The sequence below is a fragment of the Phaethon aethereus genome, assembly GCF_964289735.1.
Source record: "Phaethon aethereus genome assembly, chromosome: Z".
Taxonomy (NCBI): domain Eukaryota; kingdom Metazoa; phylum Chordata; class Aves; order Phaethontiformes; family Phaethontidae; genus Phaethon; species Phaethon aethereus.
The window spans coordinates 15,685,855-15,707,689 of NC_138577.1; the positions used below are offsets into that span (position 1 = coordinate 15,685,855).

At 37.6% G+C, this 21,835-nt stretch overlaps 1 protein-coding gene across 1 annotated transcript in view; it reads left to right on the forward strand.

The window, feature by feature from the left end:
* The window catches only part of WDR70 (WD repeat domain 70), a gene marked incomplete at both ends in the record, with an annotated part of 154,389 nt that overhangs the window by 36,184 nt on the left and 96,370 nt on the right, over window positions 1-21,835 (forward strand). The window contains 2 exons of the mRNA XM_082013152.1: window positions 10,895-10,954; window positions 18,382-18,515. Of these exons, the coding sequence (XP_081869278.1) occupies window positions 10,895-10,954; window positions 18,382-18,515 (194 nt within the window). The remainder of the gene's footprint in view (window positions 1-10,894; window positions 10,955-18,381; window positions 18,516-21,835) is intronic.

Here is a 21,835-nt window from a genome sequence, read left to right on the forward strand (position 1 = left end):
AGAGTTAATTTTCTTCGCAGAAGCCAGTGTGAGGCTATATTTTGGATTTGGGATGAGAAAATGTTGATAATGTGCTGATGTTTTGAGCTGTTGCTAAGTAATCAAGGACAGTCCAGCTTCTCATACTGGACTGCTAGCAAGAAGGCTGGGAGTACACAGGAAGCTGGGAGGGGACACAGCCCGAACAGTTGACCCAGGCTGGCAAAAGGGATATTCTATACCATATGATGTCATGCTTGGTATATAAAGTTGGGATGAAGAAGAAGGAAGGAGTGGAAGGGCGTTTGGAGTTACGGTGTCTGTCTTCCCAAGAAACAATTACAGGTGATGGAGCCCTGCTTCCCTGGAGATGGCTGAACACCTGCCTGCCAATGGGAAGTGGTGAATGAATTCCTTGTTTTGCTTTGCTTGTGTGCACAGCTTTTACTTTAGCTATTAAACTGTCTTTTATCTCAAACCATGAATTTTCTCACTTTTACTTCTCCAATTCTCTCCCCTGTCCTATGTGAGCAGCTGCGTGGTGCTTGGTTGCTGGCTGGGTCCAAACCACGACACCCCCTTTAAGTACTGGAAGGCTACAGTAAGGTCTCCTCGGAGCCTTCTCTTCTCCAGGCTCAACAACCCCAACTTTCTCAGCCTGTCCTCACAGGAGAGGTGTTCCATCCCTCTGATCATTTTCATGTCCCTCTTCTGGATCTGCTCTAACAGGTCCATGTCTTTCCTGTACTGAGGTCTCCAGAGCTGGACTCAGGACTCCAGATGGGGTCTCAGGAGAGTAGAGTGGAAGGGCAGAATCCCTGCCCTTGACCTGCTGGCCACGCTGCTTTGGATGCAGCCCAGGAGACGGTTTGGCAAGTGCACATTGCCGGCTCATGTGCAGATTTCCATCCACCAGTACCCTCAAGTCCTTCTGGGCAGTGCTGCTCTCAATCTCTTCATCCCCCAGCCTGTACTGATACCAGGGGTTGCCTTGACCTAGGTGCAGGACCCTGCACTTGGCCTTGTGGAACCTCATGAGGTTCACACAGGCCCATTCCTCAAGCTTGTCCAGGCCCCTCTGGATGGCATCCCATCCCTCAGGCGTGTCAACCACACCACTCAGCTTGGTGTCATCTGCAAACTTGCTAAGGGTGCACTTGATCCCACTGTCTGTGTCACCGATGAAGGTATTAAAGATCACTGTTCCCAGTATGCACCCCTGAGGGACACTGCTCGTTATTGATCTCCATCTGGACATTGAGCCATTGACCACTACCCTCTGGATGTGACCATCCAACCAGTTCCTCATCCACCCAGCTGTCAACCCATCAAATCCAAATCTTTCCAATTTAGAGAGAAGGATGTTGTGGGGGACCGTGTGAAAGGCCTTACTGAAGTCCAGCTATATGACATCAGTAGCTCTTCCCTCGTCCACTGATGTAGTCAGTCCATCATAGGGGGCCACCACCTTGGTCAGGCAGGACTTGCCCTTGGTGAAGCCATGCTGGCTGTCTTGAATCATGTTCCTGTCCTCCATGTGCCTTAGCATAGATTCCGGGAGGACCTGTTCCATGATCTTCCCAGGCGCAGAGGGGAGGCTGACAGGTCGGTAGTTCGCAGGGTCCTCCTTGCTACCAACAGGTAGGACCAACAGGTCCACTATGGCATCCCCTCTGGTAGGGCTGTCTATTACCTGACACAGGAGGTTATCTTCCATGCACTCCAGGAGACTCCTGGATTGCCTACTGCTCCCTGTGCTAGTTTTCCAGCAGATGTCGGGGTGGTTGAAGTCCATCAGCAGGACTTGAGCCTGCGAGTGCGATACCTCCTGTAGCTGGAGTAAGAAGGCTTCATCAACACATTTCCCTTTATTGGGCGGCCTATATTAGACAGCAACCACAAGGTTCCCTTTTTTGCCTTGGCCCCTGATTTTTACACATAAAGAATTTTTTTTAAGACAGACAGTAAATCTGGAGAACATTAAAGCTCTTCTAATGACTGAAAAACATCTAGAAGTGTCCTAAGTGTTCAAAGGCAGGCACCGCTTCTGGAACTTTTAGTGTAACCTTGTTTTTCATGGTTTCTCTTATTGAATCAAGTGAAAGAACTTTACACATTTTTTTTCTAAAGTTTGTCAGAAGATGATAAAGCCTCTGTACAGTTAGATAAAGGATGTTTTAGAGTGATTTTAGTATAAATAATAAAGTGAACTGGCTAGTAAGCTGAAAAGTGGTGTGCATTAACGAAAATTTGATTCAGTCTGATCCTGCATCCTGTGTTATATTCTCGGATTCTTTCATGTGCGTCTTCTGGGGCATATCTTCTGTGGTAGAAATCTGACGTGAAATCTGTGTGGTACAGAAATTGTAATCAAGCTGGTTGTGAAATAGGTGAATGTGTAAATGAGCCCCGTTTGCATCTGAACTAAGCATTTGGCACTTAACCTCCAAGAAGTTGAAAGTTCATATTTATTTGTCCTTTCTGATTTCAGAGTTTAGCTATTCTTTGGTTACCTGCCAGGCTGAGCAGAGCTTTCGGAGCAAAGGTGTTCATTTGCGTGGCTTTTTTGTTTCTCATTGTCAGCTGATCTGTGGTCGTGTGTGCTATTTTGCTGTTTTGGAGTAAATAGAAGTATTCCTTTATGTCAGAACAAAATGCTCTATTCAGCTCTAAAGAATTATCTTAATAAGGGATATGTCTGACTGAAAATGGTAATGATTTTTTTTCATTCTTAACATGGTTGGTAATAGTAATTTTGTGTATCTTATTGCTGTCGTAAAACTGTCTTAACTGAATGTGGATGCTTTTTGATGGTATGTGGCAGTTTTGCATACTGTTTTTGCAAATATAAAATACATTTATACACATTTGAAACTGAGATGATAAAGGTGAAATAGGTAGGTGGTTATGTAAGCAGAATGTAACATAACTGAAATATCACCAGAATATTCAACTTAAGTAAATCAGCCTCTCAAAAACTGCAAAGGAAACTTGAACAACCATAGGCAATTTTAGATTTAAATAGTTTTATCAGTTTTACAACTTGCATTAGAAAAGGCTCAAGAGAATTCCTCTGGTATACATTGTGAGAATAATTTCCAGGTCATAAACATTAATATAAACTATGACTTCATAAATCAAGGGCTTGTTATAAATTTAGAAATTATGTGAATGAGATTTTTAGAATCTAGTTGAAAAATAGTAACCTGCTGAAATCTATCTAAAACTTTCTTCCAGGATACAGATCAAGCAGGCTTTTTGCTGTACTTTACAAGTGTGATGTTTCTATCTAAAAAAAATATTTGCAAACCATGCTGAGAATCTAATTGCAATACCTTTTCTAAATTGTTACGTCATTGGAGTCTTTTCAGAAGGGGATATGCCAGTAAGTGGCATGAAAGGGAAGAGGAGATGTAATTCATCTTACCTGTTGTGTCTGGGAACAGTCCCTGAATTACCATCTGACCCATCATCTAATAAAATGTGTTGCATCTGACCTATTATAACATTACAGATTCAATATTCTTAGGCAGTCATGTGTTGGAATGAACATTTAATCTAAAGTCTTTTCCCTTGCTGATTAAACCTGACAAAACACTCTGGTTCAGATCATAAGAAAAAATTTCATGAGGCTGTGAATTAGATGATGTTGAGAGAAGCCAGCCACAGTACTGTTTCCATATTGAATAAATAAATATACTTCCTATAGGCATTTCAAAGGAAGTTCATCTACTTAGGCACCTCCTGAATTCTTGCATGTGCCCTGGAGTAAAGCATTTTAACTCACTAAAGAAAAGAATAATCTCTCCTTAGTCTTCCTGTACTTAAAATTCAAGACATAAGTTCTGTTTGAGTTACCCAAATTAAAGGATAACTGGGAGAGAGAGCATTTTGTAGGGTCCTTCCAATATCTCTGTTAATTTTGAAGGTTTTCTGCATTTGTAATGGAGTTATGAGTTACCTACATTTTTCCATGAGTAACAGATATTGTGCGTGTTTCATGGGAATATCAGCCAAGATGATTCATACCAGTGTTTGCATATGTCCTCTTCGTTTTCCACAATATTTTCCTTTGTCTTTTTCAGGCCAAAATTTTAGACACACACATAAGCCCCGACTCATCCAACCTAATCAAGGCACCTATGTTTGGAATTTAGTTGCCTTGCAGTCCCTGAATAATTCATGAAGAAGAGAGATCTCCAGATGATTCAATTTTTTGATTCTTCTTCTGGGGTTATCTGTCTCTTTTTGAAGAGGAAGCCTGAAGTAACTGCTTTCCATATTTAGATGCATTACATTCAGAAACTCAGATTATATTAATGTGGGCCAAACTGAGTTTAGTAGCATGCAAGTTTGCATCAGAATGCATTTGTCAACTCTAACACCTAAAAAAGAGGAAATTAAAAGGTGTTGAAATGTCCTTTCAAATCTGGATGCTTCCTTCTGCATGCAAGTTTGTGGATAACACACTCCTATAAACCTCAAAATGTTTCTTTTTCCCTGTTGCTGTAAAACAGCATCTTACCCATCTCGCACATTCTGGTTTTTCATACTCCATCTTTCACTTGAGTGTACACTTGTGCAATCTTACTGTACATCTTAACCATTTATTTTCAGTTTAAGTTGCGGAGGAAAGTAACGAAAAATTGTGACTTGGAAAAACTGCCCTTTTTACAAGTAATATGGTTTTAATCAGTGTATGAGGAGTAACTTGTGCAACAAAACATGAACATCAGTGTGTGTGTGTTTGCAAAATTACTTTAAAAAAGAACAGAAAAAATAAATTTAAACTATTATTACTGTCTTCAGCTTTCACTGCTGTCATGGAAAATTCAGCTGGGTGCCTGACAGCTTAAAACATTTTCCTAGCCTGAAAAGATGAATAAGGCATGCCTTCTTCCAAATCTGTGAAATATTCCCCTCCACACCCTTTTATCTTTCTTCTAGTAGTGTTTCAGACTCAGTATTGAAGGATGGAACAAGAGCCTATTCCCTCTGTTCATCATCCCTAGAATAGCCTCTTGATTTCATTCACTTACATGGATGTAGTATCTATCAAAGTTGGATGTCAGGTAGAAAGGAAAAACTGCGTGTTTGTGGCTCTGAACTTGACTGCAATACAGGGAGGTTGTGCAAGTGTCCCTTGTGAAGTTTCATGGACTTCTGTAACTTCTTTCCCCTCAAAAGAGAACCATTTGGGTTGTATTTTAGGTGGTGTTTGAGAGAGAATACTTGGACTTGTAAACCAAATACATTTGATACAAAAATTAGCAAGCAACAAGCATGAGTTGCTCTTTTGTTGTAACTTGTAAAATAAGAGTAGTTTAAAGCCTTTTGCTATTGGTATTAGCATATTGTTGTGCCTAGATACTGCAACAGTTGGACCAGATTTCTGTGATGCTGTTCTAACAGTTTATCTGCATGATTCAGTGGTTTTCTGTGGTATTTTATCAGTCTAGACTGACTAGGTTGTGGTATTGAAACTCTCTGCTTTGGGAATTACCATGTCAGAAATCCCATCCTTTCTGTTGTGATTGTTAGTAAGTTGTCTGCCCGTTTGTTTGATTCTTAAAATCTCTTAATAGCATTTGCTTTCAATATGTTACATAATTTACAGCATGAGCATTTTTATTAGGAGACATTACATTTCTCTTTTTAACTACTCCTCTCACTCTTGATTACTCTTTTTTTAATCACACTTATGAACTCTCTGTTGGAAAAGAATGGAAGATACAGAAAATTGTTATTATCTGGTCACAAGGAAGAAAATTTCAGCACTGTCAGTCTGTATGTTGGCATCTAAAATAAGCCTTGCAAAGGCTTTCCTGTTCCCCAACTTCACCCCCCAGCGGTGTGGTGTTTGGTTTTCCATGCAATGCAATCATTTTGGAGGGGAAGAGAGGAGGCTTTAAAAAAACACTTAAAAGAAATCATGAGCATGATGTATTTAAAGAAAATGCTTGAAAATAGTTCTTTTTCTTGTCAGAAGGACTGGGATTTGGATGATTAAAACATAGTTTTCTGCACTGAGTCCTTCATTTGTGAGTTTGAATTGCAGCAGTTTCTTAAGTAGATGAAGGTAACTCCATCACCATTTGATTCTAGGGTTTTTTGTCTCCCTCTCACTTCCACCATCTATTCCTGCTGTTCATTAGGAACCTGATTATTCCAACTGTTTTCTAGGGAGGCCGCAATAATCTGTCAGACCACCTCTGTTAAACTTGTTCTGTGAAACCCACAGTTTCACCAGAAGTGTAGAAATCTCTGTAAAGTGTAGCTCTTGCCTCCTTCTCTTTACTCCCACCCATGAACAGACAAGCATCTTCCATGTGGAGTGTACCAAACCAGAGACCCAAAAGAGCAGGGTGTGACTGTTTACACTTCCATCAGAAGGGATTTTTTAGTATAGTGCTTAAGGTATTTAAAGTAAGTAGTAGCCAAGCCAACTTTAACCTCTTCACCTGCTCAAGACAGGGAAAATGCTCACCTTTAGTTTAACCAGTTGTAGTTTTGCATGTTTTTTTCCTCCATGCTGTACCATAGCTCTGCTCCCACAAATGGGAAGTGTCTTCATGTCTCCATCAAGTCAGCATTTTGGGAGAGCTCTAAGAACACAGGAGCTATCCAGAAAAGGAAAGTTGTATTTTCTTCCAGGGCAACATATGATCTTGACATCTGCAAGGAAGGCAAGATCCTCTATACTAGAATCCAAGGACAATTGCAAATAGAATAAAAAATTGTAATGTTTCCTCTGTTAAATTGTAGTCTTGTGGGTGCCCAGAAAAGGTCCCATTTAAGGGCCTGGTATGTGAAAGATTACCTATAGCTTGCAAGTTTCTTTCACACAGGATAGCTTCCATTTAGTGAAACACAGAGCTCTGCAAACAGAGCAGCAGAGGTACTTTTAGGAATAATGCATCATGCTGCCCTTCTCTGCTTGGGCCATGAAAAGGTGAGTCATTTGAGGATCTGTATTCTAACTTGTAGGATGTTTAAGGAGGGGAGAGGTTGGATTCCAGTGGATTAATTTGCTTTTCATCAAATGCAGTTCGCAGTTGTTGTGTATGTGAGATCAGCAGAATATGTCACTGTGGAGTTTATATTTTGTTTTTCATAGTCTTTGCTTTTATTCGTCTAAGCCTGTGTATGTAATTTAACATAATTCTAAAGTAATTCTAAAATGACTTTTGGATGGTCAATCTATTAGGAAGGCTAACATACAGCAAAGATTGAGGGTTTTTTTATTTGTAAATTCCTTTCTCTGATACTGTTTAGTGGATTATTTTTTTTAATTTCTGTAGGACCTAATTCTTCCTCCAAGCCAAATACTTAGTTTATCAGAAAGATACTAGCCCATTCTTTTCCCACCTCCTGTATCCCTCTGTCTTCTGCCAAGTCCCAATGATTATTATTGCCCATATTCACAATCCTAAGGATATTGAAGGATATCTTGTAGGGTGTAGAAATCTAGATGTTAACTAATTTTTCCTTTTTGTATCCATTCTCTCACTTGTCTGGTTTGACCTGCATCATTGGTTTATTTCAGTTTTTGTCTTTGAATTTTCTCAAGAGATCTTGGAGACTCTGACCTAGTTCCAGCCTGTGATTTCTAGTGGCATATTTTCTGAGTATTGCTTGAGGGTAAGGAAGCTTCGAAAAGGAAGAAGGAAAAAAAAATGCATAGTATTTAGGGACAATGGCAAAGTGAATGGAAGAGTGTTGTCAGGCACAGGAACTTAGTAGTCAGCTAGAGCTGGAATTCCCTGAAAAAATGTAACTGCAAACTGCAGATGTGATGCCTGACTTGTAGTGTCCCTTTGCAGAAATTATTTAATGGTAAGACTTTTCATTTTTGAAAAAACTGTGAACTCTGAGAATGCGCTATTTCACAGATTTAATATATATTAATCTCATGTAAGACAGGGAATTGAGAATTTTTGTAAAAATATTAGGAGATATGTCAACACCAAAATGGTTTTCCTTTGTTTCTGCTGAAAGAGAAAGAGAAATTTAATATATTATTTTTTCCTGATATGATTTAAAAAGCAAAAAACAAAAGAAAAATAAAAGGAAAAAAAATCCTGTAAAGCTTTAATCTCTTTAAGTTTTAATTGCAATACAAATTTTCCAGGACAGCATTATTGAAATATTAAAATCAATTTGTACAAACTTAACAGCTGAAATCCAAGCAACAACTGGAAGACCTGGAAGTGCAGGTACACTTTGGGTAAACTCTACTGTTTCGTTTTTTCAGACTTACAGTAATATTCCAATATCCATGGGATCCTGGTGTTCAAATCAGCATGAAATGTATTAATTTAATATTCCTTTGAGAGTGTGAAAAAAGGATTTTATGGCATTCCTTATTCTTTGGAATATAATAACTGAAGAAATGGTAATTGCATCTGATTTTTGTGTGCGCATGTAGGCGTTTGTTGTGGCAGGTTAGAGATATTTATAGCATTCTCAGTGATTTAGGAAGTTCATAGTTACTAAAATAGAATAAGCTGCCTTATATTTTTGTAAATGTTTGGCTGATTTGAAGATGTTATGCCAAGATAAGTTCCTGGACATTGTTATCTTAATTTTTTTGTTTTGAATAGTCTGAACAGTTACTTTAACTGTCAGGCATCCCATGGACACTGCAGAGTGTAGCACCACTAGCACTTGCCAAATGTCTGACTTTCAGGCTCAGGCTGTTTGATTTATCAGGTGGCAGAATGTATTCCTATCTGCTGTTCTCCCTTAAAGATAAGTAGCCAGAAGAGTGTTCAACATGAGTGCACTGTAAAGCAAGTATGTTTTTATGTGAGTGGTTCACTCTTCTCTTTAAAAGAGGGATATGATTTTTGTCACCCGAAGGAGATAGCAATTAAAATTAAACAAGTTTGTTCTAACACATTTTATTATTTTTTTTGTTTGTTTGAATTATTGAAAGAAATATTAAAGTAGCTAAGATATCCTCTCAAAATTAAATTCAATGCTGATGCAATATAGACATACAATACCTACCTTTGTGGTAAGGTATATGAAATGAGCAAGCTTATAGTATTCCAATAAGTAGATTGGAATACTAAATAAGCAACCTTGCAGTGATTAAGATGAGAATGCCCAAAACGCTGTTTCTCCTTCCAACAACAGATGGTTTCTGTGAAAGCCTTTGATTCACAGAAGTAGTACATCTTCTGTTGTGGGTGATGGCAGCATGAATTTTGGAAGCTGTTTGTTTCCTTTTCACACTTCTGTTTTTATGCAATGTGCTTAGATGGCAAGTACAGGCAGTGACTGTTGAGCAGTTTTTTGCATCCCGAGAACAGCAAGTACAAACTTATAGTGCACGGAATGATGAGGCATGGAAAATGTAATTCATACTATAATTATACCTTTGTCCAGGTGCTTTATAGTGTCAATTGAACAATAAACTCATTTTGATATTCACAGCTTCACTTGGGAATTTTGAGTCATGCCTGCTTCTCAACTCGTAAATCACTGAGTCTGTGGAAATGGCTGTTAATGCCATGTGGGCTGTACCTTTCACAATGTCTTGTGTAGGTATTTTTAAACCTTTACTTTTATCTTTTCAGAGTTAGCACGGACTACAGTACCATAACTATTTTTTTGCTCAAGTGCATAGACGATTTTGATGATAATACTTGAGTTCCTCTTCTAATACCTGTGACTATTGAAGATGTGTACATGCTGTGAATGTGAAAACAGAGGACGTGAGTCTTCTGCTGGCAGAGAAGACATATATAGACAGAGAAACTCTGTATGAAAAGGGAAAGAAATAATACAGTTGTTTTGGGAATCAGAGCTGCTGTTAGAGGGAAGAAGTAAAGTTAGAGGAAGGGTAGGTTTGGCTAAGCCAAAGATAATGAAAGTTTCTGTTTTATCAGAGAGATAAAGCTGATAGAACTGCAGGATAAAATGAGTGTAAAGGAGATCAACCTGATGCTATAGGGACTTTCTGTGGCAAGCATGAAAAAAAGGGAAGGAATTGGCATAGATGGATAAGGAAGGAGATACAACATATAATATAAAGTGTGCTTAAAAATTGTTTTAAAATTGGGCTTTGGCAACAGAAAATTATAACAAAGATGTCAGGAATCAAAATGATAGGTTGTGTCTGTTTTAGGAAACCTAGTGGTACCAGACGAATGAGCATTTGAGAATATTGATTCAAATAACCTTTGTAGAACCTTGCAATCACTAGAGTACTTTCAGTACATTTCTTTCTTTGTAAATTGACTATTTTCCTATTTGTTTTACAGATGTTAGTGTGATGTTTTAAACTGTAATTGCCTTCGATCTGCATGCTGCTATTAAATGAAATTCCCTGAATTACATTAACTATGTTGTGGCTGCCTTCGAAGTGGCAATGGTGAAGACCCATAAGAGCTGGGGATAATGGCACAAGTGGAAGTGGGAAGCCAGTCCATGATCTTAATAAACCACATAGATAACTTAGCTCCTGTGATGAAGTTCTAGATTTTTTCACTAATTTCATAAACACATAGCATCCTTTTATTTGAAAAGACATTGTATAACAATAATGGATTGACTAAAACATGATTCAAGATTGTTAGATATTGGTGATTAAGAAATGAAGAGAATTTTGATGTTTTCTAAAGAGCAAAACCAGGAAATATTTTCCTGGTTTTATTCTTTATTAAGGTAGTTTCATTTTTTTTTAACAATTATTCCTCATATTTTTAGGGGTACATCCATGAAAATAAAAATCTGGAATCGGTCTCTTCTTTCTGATTTTCCCCTGCTTTCTCCTTCTCAGGTTATGGCTGGTGTGAGGGAAATCTTTCTTACTTTTGTATATATATTGCAGTATTGGGTTTTTTCTTTGTTCGTTTGTTTTGTCGTAGCATTATTGTCACAGACGTAGATTTTCTTTTTTTTCCAGAACCCTATCAAGAAAATTCCAGATTCTCATGAAATTACACTCCAACATGGGACAAAAACAGTAAGTGATAATGCATTTTCAGCACCTCTTGTTTTTCTATAACTGAGCCAATTTATGAAATAAGTTAATAAATATTTACGGTCAGCTAAAGTTCGATAAACTAATTCTTTTTCTTAATTTGTTATTTTAGTCTAGCTCTTTTCTTACTGCAGTTGAAAGTGTGTTTTAGGACTGCCTCTTTGCTTTCTGGTAATAACCCAAATTTGGCTCCATTTGACTGAATTGTACTTTCATTTTCTTCCTTTTTGTCAAATATACCCTCTGCAATTGTTAGAGATTCTCTTTTGGGCTAGGCCTTCCTAATTAGACACAGGTCTAATCTAGACCTTTCTTGGACTGGTCATGGATTTCAAAGAGAATCTTACTGCTGAAGTTTCTAACACTTCTTTGTTGCAGAATACAGGTCTCCTTTATTCTCCTTGAACCTTTAAGTGCCTTTTATACACCATTCTCAATTTCTTGAAACCTTGTTCTTTGTTGTCTTTGACTGCATCTTCCCTAGCTTCCACCTCCAGTATTGCTCCTTCACTTTCTTTTAAAGAAACATTGTCTGACTTGGAACTGTCTTTTCTTCATTCTCAGTATTTTTATCTCTGTGTAATTTCATCTTCCAATACAATACATGCTTTATGTGCTGATTGAAGATCACAGAATCACAGAATAATTGAGGCTGGAAAAGACCTTTAAGATCATCAAGTCCAACCATCAACCCAACAACACCATGCCTGCTAAACTATGTCCTGAAGTGCCACATCCACACGTTTTTTGAATACTTCCAGTGATGGTGAATCCACCACTTCCCTGGGCAGCCTATTCCAAGGTTTGACCACTCTCTCAGTAAAGAATTTTTTCCTAATATCTAGTCTAAACCTCCCCTGGTGCAACTTGAGGCCATTTCCTCTCATTCTATTGCTAGCTACTTGAGAGAAGAGACCAACACCCACCTCACCACGATCTCCTTTCAGGTAGTTGTAGAGAGCGGTAAGGTCTCCCCTCAGCCTCCTCTTCTCCAGAGTAAACAACCCCAGTTCCCTCAGCTGCTCCTCATAAGACTTGTGCTCCAGACCGCTCATCAGCTTCGTTGCCCTTCTCTGGACACCCTCCAGCACCTCAACGTCCTTCTTGTAGTGAGGGGCCCAAAACTGAACACAGAATTCGAGGTGTGGCCTCACCAGTGCCGAGTACAGGGGCACGATCACTTTCCCTACTCCTGCTGGCCACACTATTGCTGATACAGGCCAGGATGCTGTTGGCCTTCTTGGCCACCTGGGCACACTGCTGGCTCATGTTCAGCTGGCTGTCAACCCGCACCAGGTCCTTTTCTGCCAGGCAGCTCTACCAGACACTTCCCCAAGCCTGTAGCATTGCAAGGGGTTGTTGTGACCAAAGTGCCGGACCTGGCACTTGGCCTTATTAAACCTCATACAGTTGACCTCCGCCCACTGATCCAGCCTGTCCAGATCCCTTTGCAGAGCCTTCCTGCCCTCGAGGAGATAAACACTCCCACCCAACTTGGTGTCGTCTGCAAACTTACTGAGGGAGCACTCAATCCCCTCATCCAGATCATCTATAAAGATACTGAACAAGACCAGCCCCAGAACCGAACCCTGGGTAACACCACTTGTGACCAGCTGCCAGCCAGATTTACCACCATTCACCATGACTCTGAGTTCAGCCATCCAGCCAGTTCTTTATCCAGTGAAGAGTAAACCTGTCTAAGCCATGAGCTTCCAATTTCTCCAGAAGAATGCTGTGGGAGACTCTGTCAAAGGTTGTACTAAAGTCCAGGTAGAGAACATGCACAGCCTTTCCCTCATCCACTAGGTGGGTCATCTGGTCATAGAAGGAGATCAGATTGGTCAAGCAGGTTTCATGAACCCATGCTGACTGGGCCTGATCCCTTGGTTGTCCTGCACATGCCCTGTGAGCACTCTCAAGATGAACCGCTCCATGATCTTCCCCGGTACCGAGGTCGGGCTGACAGTTTCCAGGATCCTCCTTCTGGCCTTTCTTGTAGGTGGGTGTCACATTGGCACGCCTCCAGTCGTCTGGTACCTCCCCCGTTAATGAGGACTGCTGATAAATGATGGAGAGTGGCTTGGCAAGCTCCTCCGCCAGCTCTCTCAGTACTCTTGGGTGGATCCCATCAGGCCCCATAGACTTGTGGGTGTGCAGGTGGTGCAGCAGGTCCTTAACTGCTTTCTGTTGGATTATGGGTGGTTTATTGTGCTCTCCATCCCCATCTTCCACTTCAGGGGGCTGGGTACCCTGAGGATAGCTGGACTGGCTATTAAAGACTAAGGCAAAGAAGGCATTACAGCCTTGTCCTCATCCTTGGTGACCATGTTTCCCCCCATATCCAATAAGGTGTGGAGATTCTCCTTGTCTCTCTTTTTGTTATTAATATATTTGTAAAAACATTTTTTGTTGTCCTTTATGACTGTGTCCAGATTGAGTTCTAGTTGGGCTTTTGTCTTTCTAATCTTCTCTTTGCTTGACCTAACAAGATCCTTGTACTCTTCGTGAGTTGCCTTCCCCTTCTTCCAGAGGTGATGAACTCTCCTTTTTTCCCCGAGTCCCAGCAAAATCTCCCTATTCAGCCAGGCCGGTTGTCTTCCCCATCAGCTCATCTTACGGCACATGGGGACCACCTGCTCCTGTGCCTTTACGATTTCCTTCTTGAAGACTGTCCATCCTTCCTGGACCCCTTTGTCCTTCAGGACTGTCTCCCAAGGGACTCTCTCGACCAGTGACCTGAACAGGCTGAAGTCTGCTCTCCGGAAGTCCATGATAGTGGTTTTGCTGACCCCTCTCCCTACTTCACTCAGAATTGAGAATTCTGTCATGTCATGGTCACTGAGCCCAAGATGGCCTCCCATCACTACATCTCAGATCAGTCCTTCTCTGTTAATATCTGTTTTTATAGAATGGAACTTATCTGGCCATGAATAGCTCTGAATCTACAGCCAAATCCTTTCCCCCTATTCTTCCCTTGTCATTAAAAAAAATATGCTGCTGCTGCTTATCCTCTTCAGTTCGGGCTATGACTTAGGCTTCAATGGGAAAATAATACCAGAATTTCTTCTGTTTTCATTATATCCCTGTGAAAGCACTGTCAGCTTGTTAATAGAATCCTCACTCATGGCATTCCTGAAATTTCTTTGAAAAGGGAGGAAAAAACAAAAGGAAAGAAAAATAAAGCAAGAAATTATCTTGAAATACTTTTTCATGAGGTTTTAAACAATCTAAGGAAATGTATACTTTTCCTTTATTGGATTTTTAAGAAAACTAACGGATTCGTTTTCTGTTATTTAATTAATATTATCATACACGTAGTAATTTAACATTCAACAATACTAAATAATTATTTCAAATAATAAACATACTAAATTAACAGCTACATCAAATCAAATATTGAACTGCAACTTTTTTGAATTTAGGATTTGAATTTTTAATAATTACTAATATTTATCAGACATTTTAAAGGAATTTTCTGGACATTTAAACTTAAAAGTAAAGGTCATAAATTTTCTAAAGAAGATTTCAGAAATAGTTATTTTCATAAGTGTCTCCATTAATCTGGCATCAAACTTTGCAGTCTGTCTTGGAATGTGGATAGATGATAAGGCTTACCCATTTGTTTTATCATAGTCCTAGATATACAGATGTAGAGGGAGGAGAATAAAGAAGTAACAAGTGTGTTAAAAATACAAATAGAAAAATATTCTCTTTTAAGACCTGTAAGAGATGCATTGTATTACACTAAACAAAAGTAGAGTGCATTTTTATGCATACAGTGATATGTAACTTCTTTAATAATGTAACTTCTTTACGTACGGATTTCTATGCATATAAGGATTTGCATACTAATGTACTAGTGCAAACCAGTTTCCCATTTTACATGTGACAGTAATTGCTTCTGCAGTATGTTTCTTGAATACATTCCTAACAAACTTCATTATGTAAATTTTAAATTTATTTTTCTCTGTATTAAACCAGTAAATCTTTTGATTACTTCTTAAACCATAAGTTCATTGTTATTTCTAACTAAAAGGCTTTGTAAAGTTGAAGTTACAGTTTTGGAAGACTTCTTAGGTATTTTGACTGCATGAGATGCAGCTGTCATCACCTAGAGCAGAGGTGAATTATAATGTGGATATATATACAGCACAGTTGGATTAGACTGGATACACTGAATGAAACATTGAAAAAAAACAGCTCTTCTGTAGAAGGGCTAGCTTTTTATTTTGTTGTAGACTAATGAAACTACTTACCCATCCATTACCATACAGTGTACTGTGTTTCAGCTAAACTTACGTATCCTATCTGTACCTCTTCAATCTAATGAATGTGGATTTGATGATGACTCTATTCCTGTGGTGCTGAAAGGTCTCAGAAAAGATTTCCCAAGCTGTATAGTCTTTCCAGAAACCTGATTAATTTCCCGCTTGCCTTGCTTGTACAGTGTAATAGTAGTTACTGTTCCCAATAAAATTTCAGGGATTTTTTTTTTTTTTTCTTCTGACACTTTTGATACATAGGTGGGTATGAGAAAGAATACATAATGAGAGATATTCTGAACTGTGTGCTTTCTAACGTCTCATACCACAGCTGCTCCTTCTTATAGTAGTTATTGTAGAATAGAATACTTGAGTCTATTAATTGAATGCATGATTAATCTGGAGTTGCGCATTTTTTGCATGCTAGAAATCATGAATGAAATTAATGGGCTTCAAAATTTGCATTTAAACAGCAGAAGGGGCTTTTTTTTTTAAATACGTAAGAGGTTGCATCTGTTTCATTTGAAAATCAAATATGTCACAGTGACATAATGACTAAGTGGAGTTTAATTAATTCTTAGGGATAGCACAAATCACTACATAGAAACATTTTTCAGGGAAGTAAAAAGAAAAATGTTGAATCTATTAGTAACTGTGTAAATGAGATTTTTTGGGGGTACTGGATTAGGACATCTGATGTTCCTTTGCATTCTTTAGAAGAATGAGGTTTTAGACCTCTAAAAGGTAACGATTTCTGCAAGTGAATGCCTCTAAAAAAAAGCAGGACAAGTAGAGTAAGGAGGAATCAGTTGCCTGGTGAACAGCGGCATGATTTCTGCAACATCTCGGTTTTCTTGAAAGTACTTTTTTCAAAATGGTGGCTATATGATGGCACTGTATGTTTGAAATACAGTGAGGTACCAGCATGAGAAGCCGCATGAGCCTTAACGGAGAAGATGACTAGACATTGTCTTTGATAAAACAAGGAATACCTAGGTGAATATTTTCTACAAGAAACTGGAAAAAAAAACCTCAAAAGAAGCCAGTACTCTTTTATATAAGGAAACCTTAATTTTAGCAAAACAAATTGTCCCTCTGAAACTTAAAGAATAAATTCCATCCATAACCGGTGTTTTTATTGAAACATTCGTTTTCTGTAGGTTACTTTTTCAATTGGGCATGGAAAAGTGAATATCTCATGCTAAATTCCATTTTTTAAACAGCGTTTTGTGTGGGAACTATTCAACAGTTTACATAAGTTTTAAAAGTCTCCATAACACAGTGTATATACTAAAGATTTTTTTAAAAGTACAGTAGTAGATGGATACATCTTTGAGACAAGGTTTTTTTGGTGGTACTTACATGTGTCTGCATTAAATCATAGTGAATGTCAGTACTTTTCATATATGCATGTAAAGAAGATAGAGACGAGCATCTTTGTATGCAAGTCATTGTTATTTTTATACATTGATATCTGGAATTTTTAATACAGTTTTAGGCATCTGAAAGTAATTGGTCTGTGTTTTCTTTTTATTAAGAAGTTCAGCGTTGCTAGCCTATAGCCATGACACTATTCTCAGGTGTTATCTTTCACTCAGAAATTAAGGCTTTTCCTTCTTTTATTGTGCATACTGTTTTTTTGTTTGTTTGTTTTCCACACAATTTTTGGTAAATCTGTTCTTGGAGGAGTATAAGATTTTTTTTTTCTCCTTCAGAATTTTCTGGCTCATCTCTTCAAATCCCTTTCCAGGCTTTTTCTAGAACTGTTGTTGTTGTTCTAGAGCTGTTGTTGTTGTTGTTGTTGTACCTATTCCTACAGCTACGTTATTTTCTTGTGTTGAAGACTGTCTTCCTTGTTGTGAAAGGATTTCTGAATCTTGAGAATTATCTATGTTATGCATGTGGGCTGACCCACGTTGTTGTCCAGTGGTTAAAAGTCATACTCTGGTTAGAGCCTAGGTTTTACCCATGGTCTGCCTGACTTGAAATGCCTAATAGAAGTTAAATTGTGTTCTAGGGGTTAAAACCTAAGCATGAGTTCTGTATGAGTTTTATCTTCTCATGAAAACATTTTCAGTCATTTTAACATTTTAAGTTGGGTTTAATTTTGAGTAATTCTAAAAATACTCTTGTTTTAGTTTTTTTGACATCACTTTTCAATACTGTCTCATGTAGGCAACTTAATTTGGGAGAGTTAATCTCTTTGATTAGAAATTGACTTAGAGATTAATATAGCACATTGTCTAACTAATCCTGTATTTATACTTGAAATCATAGTAGTAGATAATATTTTCACAAATGAGAAAAGAGAAGAAATCATTTTGAAGGTAAATGAAAGGATATTAAATCAATGACGTGCTTTCTGCTACTCTCACTTGTCCATATGGTGATTTGAACACTACTATAATAAAGCTCTTCAAATAGCGAATTAAATCCCATTTTAATCAATGTTTGATTTGAGGATAACAAATGAGAGTAATAAGCATTAAGCATTCTTTCCTCAAAGTTCTGAATGGCTTTAAGCAGCTAGTTTTTTACATAATAGAAATGGATTTTGGTAAGCTTTTTTGAGCTTTTTTAGTTAAAATAATATCTTTTGTAAATTTTTTAAAAATCTAGTTTATACATTATTTCTTCTTTTCTTTTTTCCGGAAGAGAAATTTAACCAAACAACATATATATGCACATGAACTGTCTTGAATAAACTAGCACAAAATCTTAAAGTGATGGATGTTAAATGCCATTTCAGTATCTTGCTAGAAATACTATTTGTACTTTTGTGAAAAGTCTAGGGTACAGTTTTCTTCATAGAAATGAAACATATCCAAATTTTGCAATGAGATGATTAGAAAGCAAACGCTGTAAAGAAACTTTTCTCAGCTGTCTTCAGTGGTTTATTCGGATTATGTAATTTTCATTTCCAGTCTCCTTACCCCTTCCAAAGTACTCAGTCATACAAGCTAGTGAAAATTCAAAACCAAAATGTAGCTGATGTATTTAGGAAGAAACTAGCACACTGAATGTTTTTTTTAACTTTAGTAGTATTTAATATTTTGGTTACACCTGAAGAACTGTAGAGAAAAAAAATAATACAAAGCTTTCATAATCTTAATTCCCCCCCGCCCCGCTTTTTTTTTTCCTGTACAGGTTTCTGCTTTGGGGTTGGATCCTTCAGGTGCCCGTTTGATAACTGGTGGATATGACTATGATGTTAAATTTTGGGATTTTGCTGGAATGGATGCCTCTCTCCAAGCTTTTCGGTCACTCCAGCCTTGTGAATGGTAGGCATGAAGACTTTTTTCACCTAGGACTGTGCTTATGTTAAGCCCTGTATAGAATGCATAAAAGCCTTGTAAGATAGCTTGTTTAGAAGGCTTTTGTATCCCATTGTACTTTTTGTGGTAAATGGAATGTGAACCTAAGAACTTGTCTGCTTATGTCTTATCATGCTTTTCCTGACGACCTGCATGTTTTCCCCTTTTAGGAAGCTACAGGTGAATTTGCAGATGAAATTGTTAATATGGTGTATGAAATTGCTAGTATTATGTGTCAGCAAATAGATTCTGAACATCTCAGAGACAGGTTGACTTTCACAGTGGTAATCAAAATTAATAGAATATGCTTTCCATGTGTACTCTGCTTATATAAAATTAATGAAGAAGAGAAGAAAATTAAAACAGTTGACACCTTTGTGGAGAGCCTCTGTAAGCTGCTGCCAGTATTTCTGAGTGGGATGGTATCTAATTTTCATTAAATCCTCTGTTTCTGGAAGCGTTGGTCCTTTGCATTGTACTGATAATTGAATAGCTACATAGTGTGCATTAAAAAAGTGTCAGTCTGTTGGTTTTTTTAAAGGAAAAAAGCTATATATTTATTTACATTTATCTGTATATTTATATATAAGTAAATTAAAAAAATACAGGAAGTATTTTTTAGAGAGTGATTTCCATACTATCCATACTGTTCACTGGTAATTCAGCAAGTAAATGAACTGCGTTTCCAGAGGATCGGAATATGGAACTCCTTCAAAATGAGTCCCTGTCTCATGCACAGTTAACTTGCAGATAAACACTTTCATAAATTAAAAACACAATTGTTCTAGCAAGGTACTTTCTAATGTTTAACTAACATGGTGCACTTTATGAGATACTTTGCTATGCTTAGAAAAGGGATTGAAATTTATTATGTGCAGTGAGTAGTCCTTAGAATGCTATTTTTAATCATTATTGTCTTAAAAAGCTACAGCTGAATTTTGGTAGGTTAAGAATGTGTATGACTAACTGTAGCTATGCCAAGAATCTAGATAATGGCAGACAAGAAAAAGTCGTGTCAGTTAGCCTGAAAAGGAGCAAAATAGAAAGGGATTCTACTGATTCTACGTACGTTCTAAACTGTGAAAAATCAGGAAAATAAAAAGTGTGCTTTGATTTGTTATGCAATTCTAATCTCTTTGACAGACTTATCTCATTATAATAGACTAATGAATGGCACGTTTTCTTTGAAAACATAACTTAGTAAACATGCTGTCTTGAAATAAATAAATAAATAAAGTTCTCCAAATGTGAAATTGCATTCACACTTTTCTGGCAGGAGTTTCATTTACATGATTAGTTAGCAAGATACAAATGGTATTTTCCTCTCCTCTGTCATAACTGAGCAGTAATAAGGAGCTCACAGTCTTTACCCACAGTAGGACATTATTTTAACTGAAGCATTTTGAAATTGAGCAGAAGAGTACATTCAAATTTAGTAGTACTCAGTAATAATGGTATAAAAAATAAATACAGTCTGAAAACCACAAGTACAGTGTATGTTAATGTCCCATTTCAAGGAAAACAGCTTGCAAATACATTTGTAAACTCTTTTTGGCAAAAAATGATGGTAAAATATGAGCTTAAAGTGCTTGTTATCCCTGACACTGATCATTTACTGTGTTTTAAGTATCTCGTAAGTACTTTTATATGAATGTTCTTGGTGAAATGTACATTCTTGTGGTTTGAGTATGTAGAATTATAAGTGAAATACATAAAAATATGAATATAAAATAATATTAAAACAAGATTGGTGAAAAGTTTGGGAATTTCACTTATGTTGCAAGTCTCATGTACTGATTTTGTGTTTTAAAAAATATATTCTTTAAATACCCCTTCTGTATCTTTTTGTAAACATAAAACTGGATATATAGCTCTGTCTGGTAGAAAGATCCAATCTCAAGAAAAAGTTCTTTCATGCTGACATTCAGGCATGCTGGTGAGCAATGTCTGGAATATTATGTAAGCTATGTCCATGTGTATATATATTCTTATATAATTTTTTTCACTGTGCAATTTATTGCAAGGACTATTAGCATTCACAGAATTTAATTTCAAAGAATTCTGAGGAGTTCTGGTATGGAAGCTTTAGTTGTTAGCAGAAATACAGTTCTGGAGCCATAAGTTTAATTTAATTTTAGGAATAGAGAAGCCTGACAACAATTCTATATTGTCCAGGCTCCATTTTGTAGCATAATATCAGGTTACTCTGTTAATTTCTCTTTGGATTTGGGATGTAAAGAAAAAAAAAGAGCCTGACAAAAAACCTAGTACCTTCAAACCACACCTCAGTGTTAAAGGCGAAGGCAAGGGTAAGGCAAAGGCTTTGTTACATGTGTAGAAATTATTTGTGTTGCAGTTCCACCCATGTATGTAGCTCTGTTCTGCAGGTCCTGGCAGAAGGTACTATGCATGTTTGTCAGCTTTAAACCAGAATGACTTGGATTAATGCTATTAAAGGGAACTGTTTTTGTAAGTTTCCCAAGACTTTTGCTTTAACATTAATAAGAACCAAAAATGTTTTCTTTAAGAACTGCCTCTGCAGAGCCGCACTCTTGGTCATAATCCAATAAACATCTGAAAAGTGGTAACTTCTGGGGCTGTGCAAATACCCTGCTTATAGAATCAATTTTTTGGTCATTATTTAAAAAGTCATATTGCACAGTCACAAAGTTGGGGTTTCTTTTTTTCTCTTCCTTTCTCCTTTCTCTTCCTTTCTCCTTTCTCTTCCTTTCTCCTTTCTCTTCCTTTCTCCTTTCTCTTCCTTTCTCCTTTCTCTTCCTTTCTCCTTTCTCTTCCTTTCTCCTTTCTCTTCCTTTCTCCTTTCTCTTCCTTTCTCCTTTCTCTTCCTTTCTCCTTTCTCTTCCTTTCTCCTTTCTCTTCCTTTCTCCTTTCTCTTCCTTTCTCCTTTCTCTTCCTTTCTCCTTTCTCTTCCTTTCTCCTTTCTCTTCCTTTCTCCTTTCTCTTCCTTTCTCCTTTCTCTTCCTTTCTCCTTTCTCTTCCTTTCTCCTTTCTCTTCCTTTCTCCTTTCTCTTCCTTTCTCCTTTCTCTTCCTTTCTCCTTTCTCTTCCTTTCTCCTTTCTCTTCCTTTCTCCTTTCTCTTCCTTTCTCCTTTCTCTTCCTTTCTCCTTTCTCTTCCTTTCTCCTTTCTCTTCCTTTCTCCTTTCTCTTCCTTTCTCCTTTCTCTTCCTTTCTCCTTTCTCTTCCTTTCTCCTTTCTCTTCCTTCCTTTTCCATCAAATTGGTCAAATTATGAACAGTACCATGTTTACAGTATTAATGTTTGTAGTT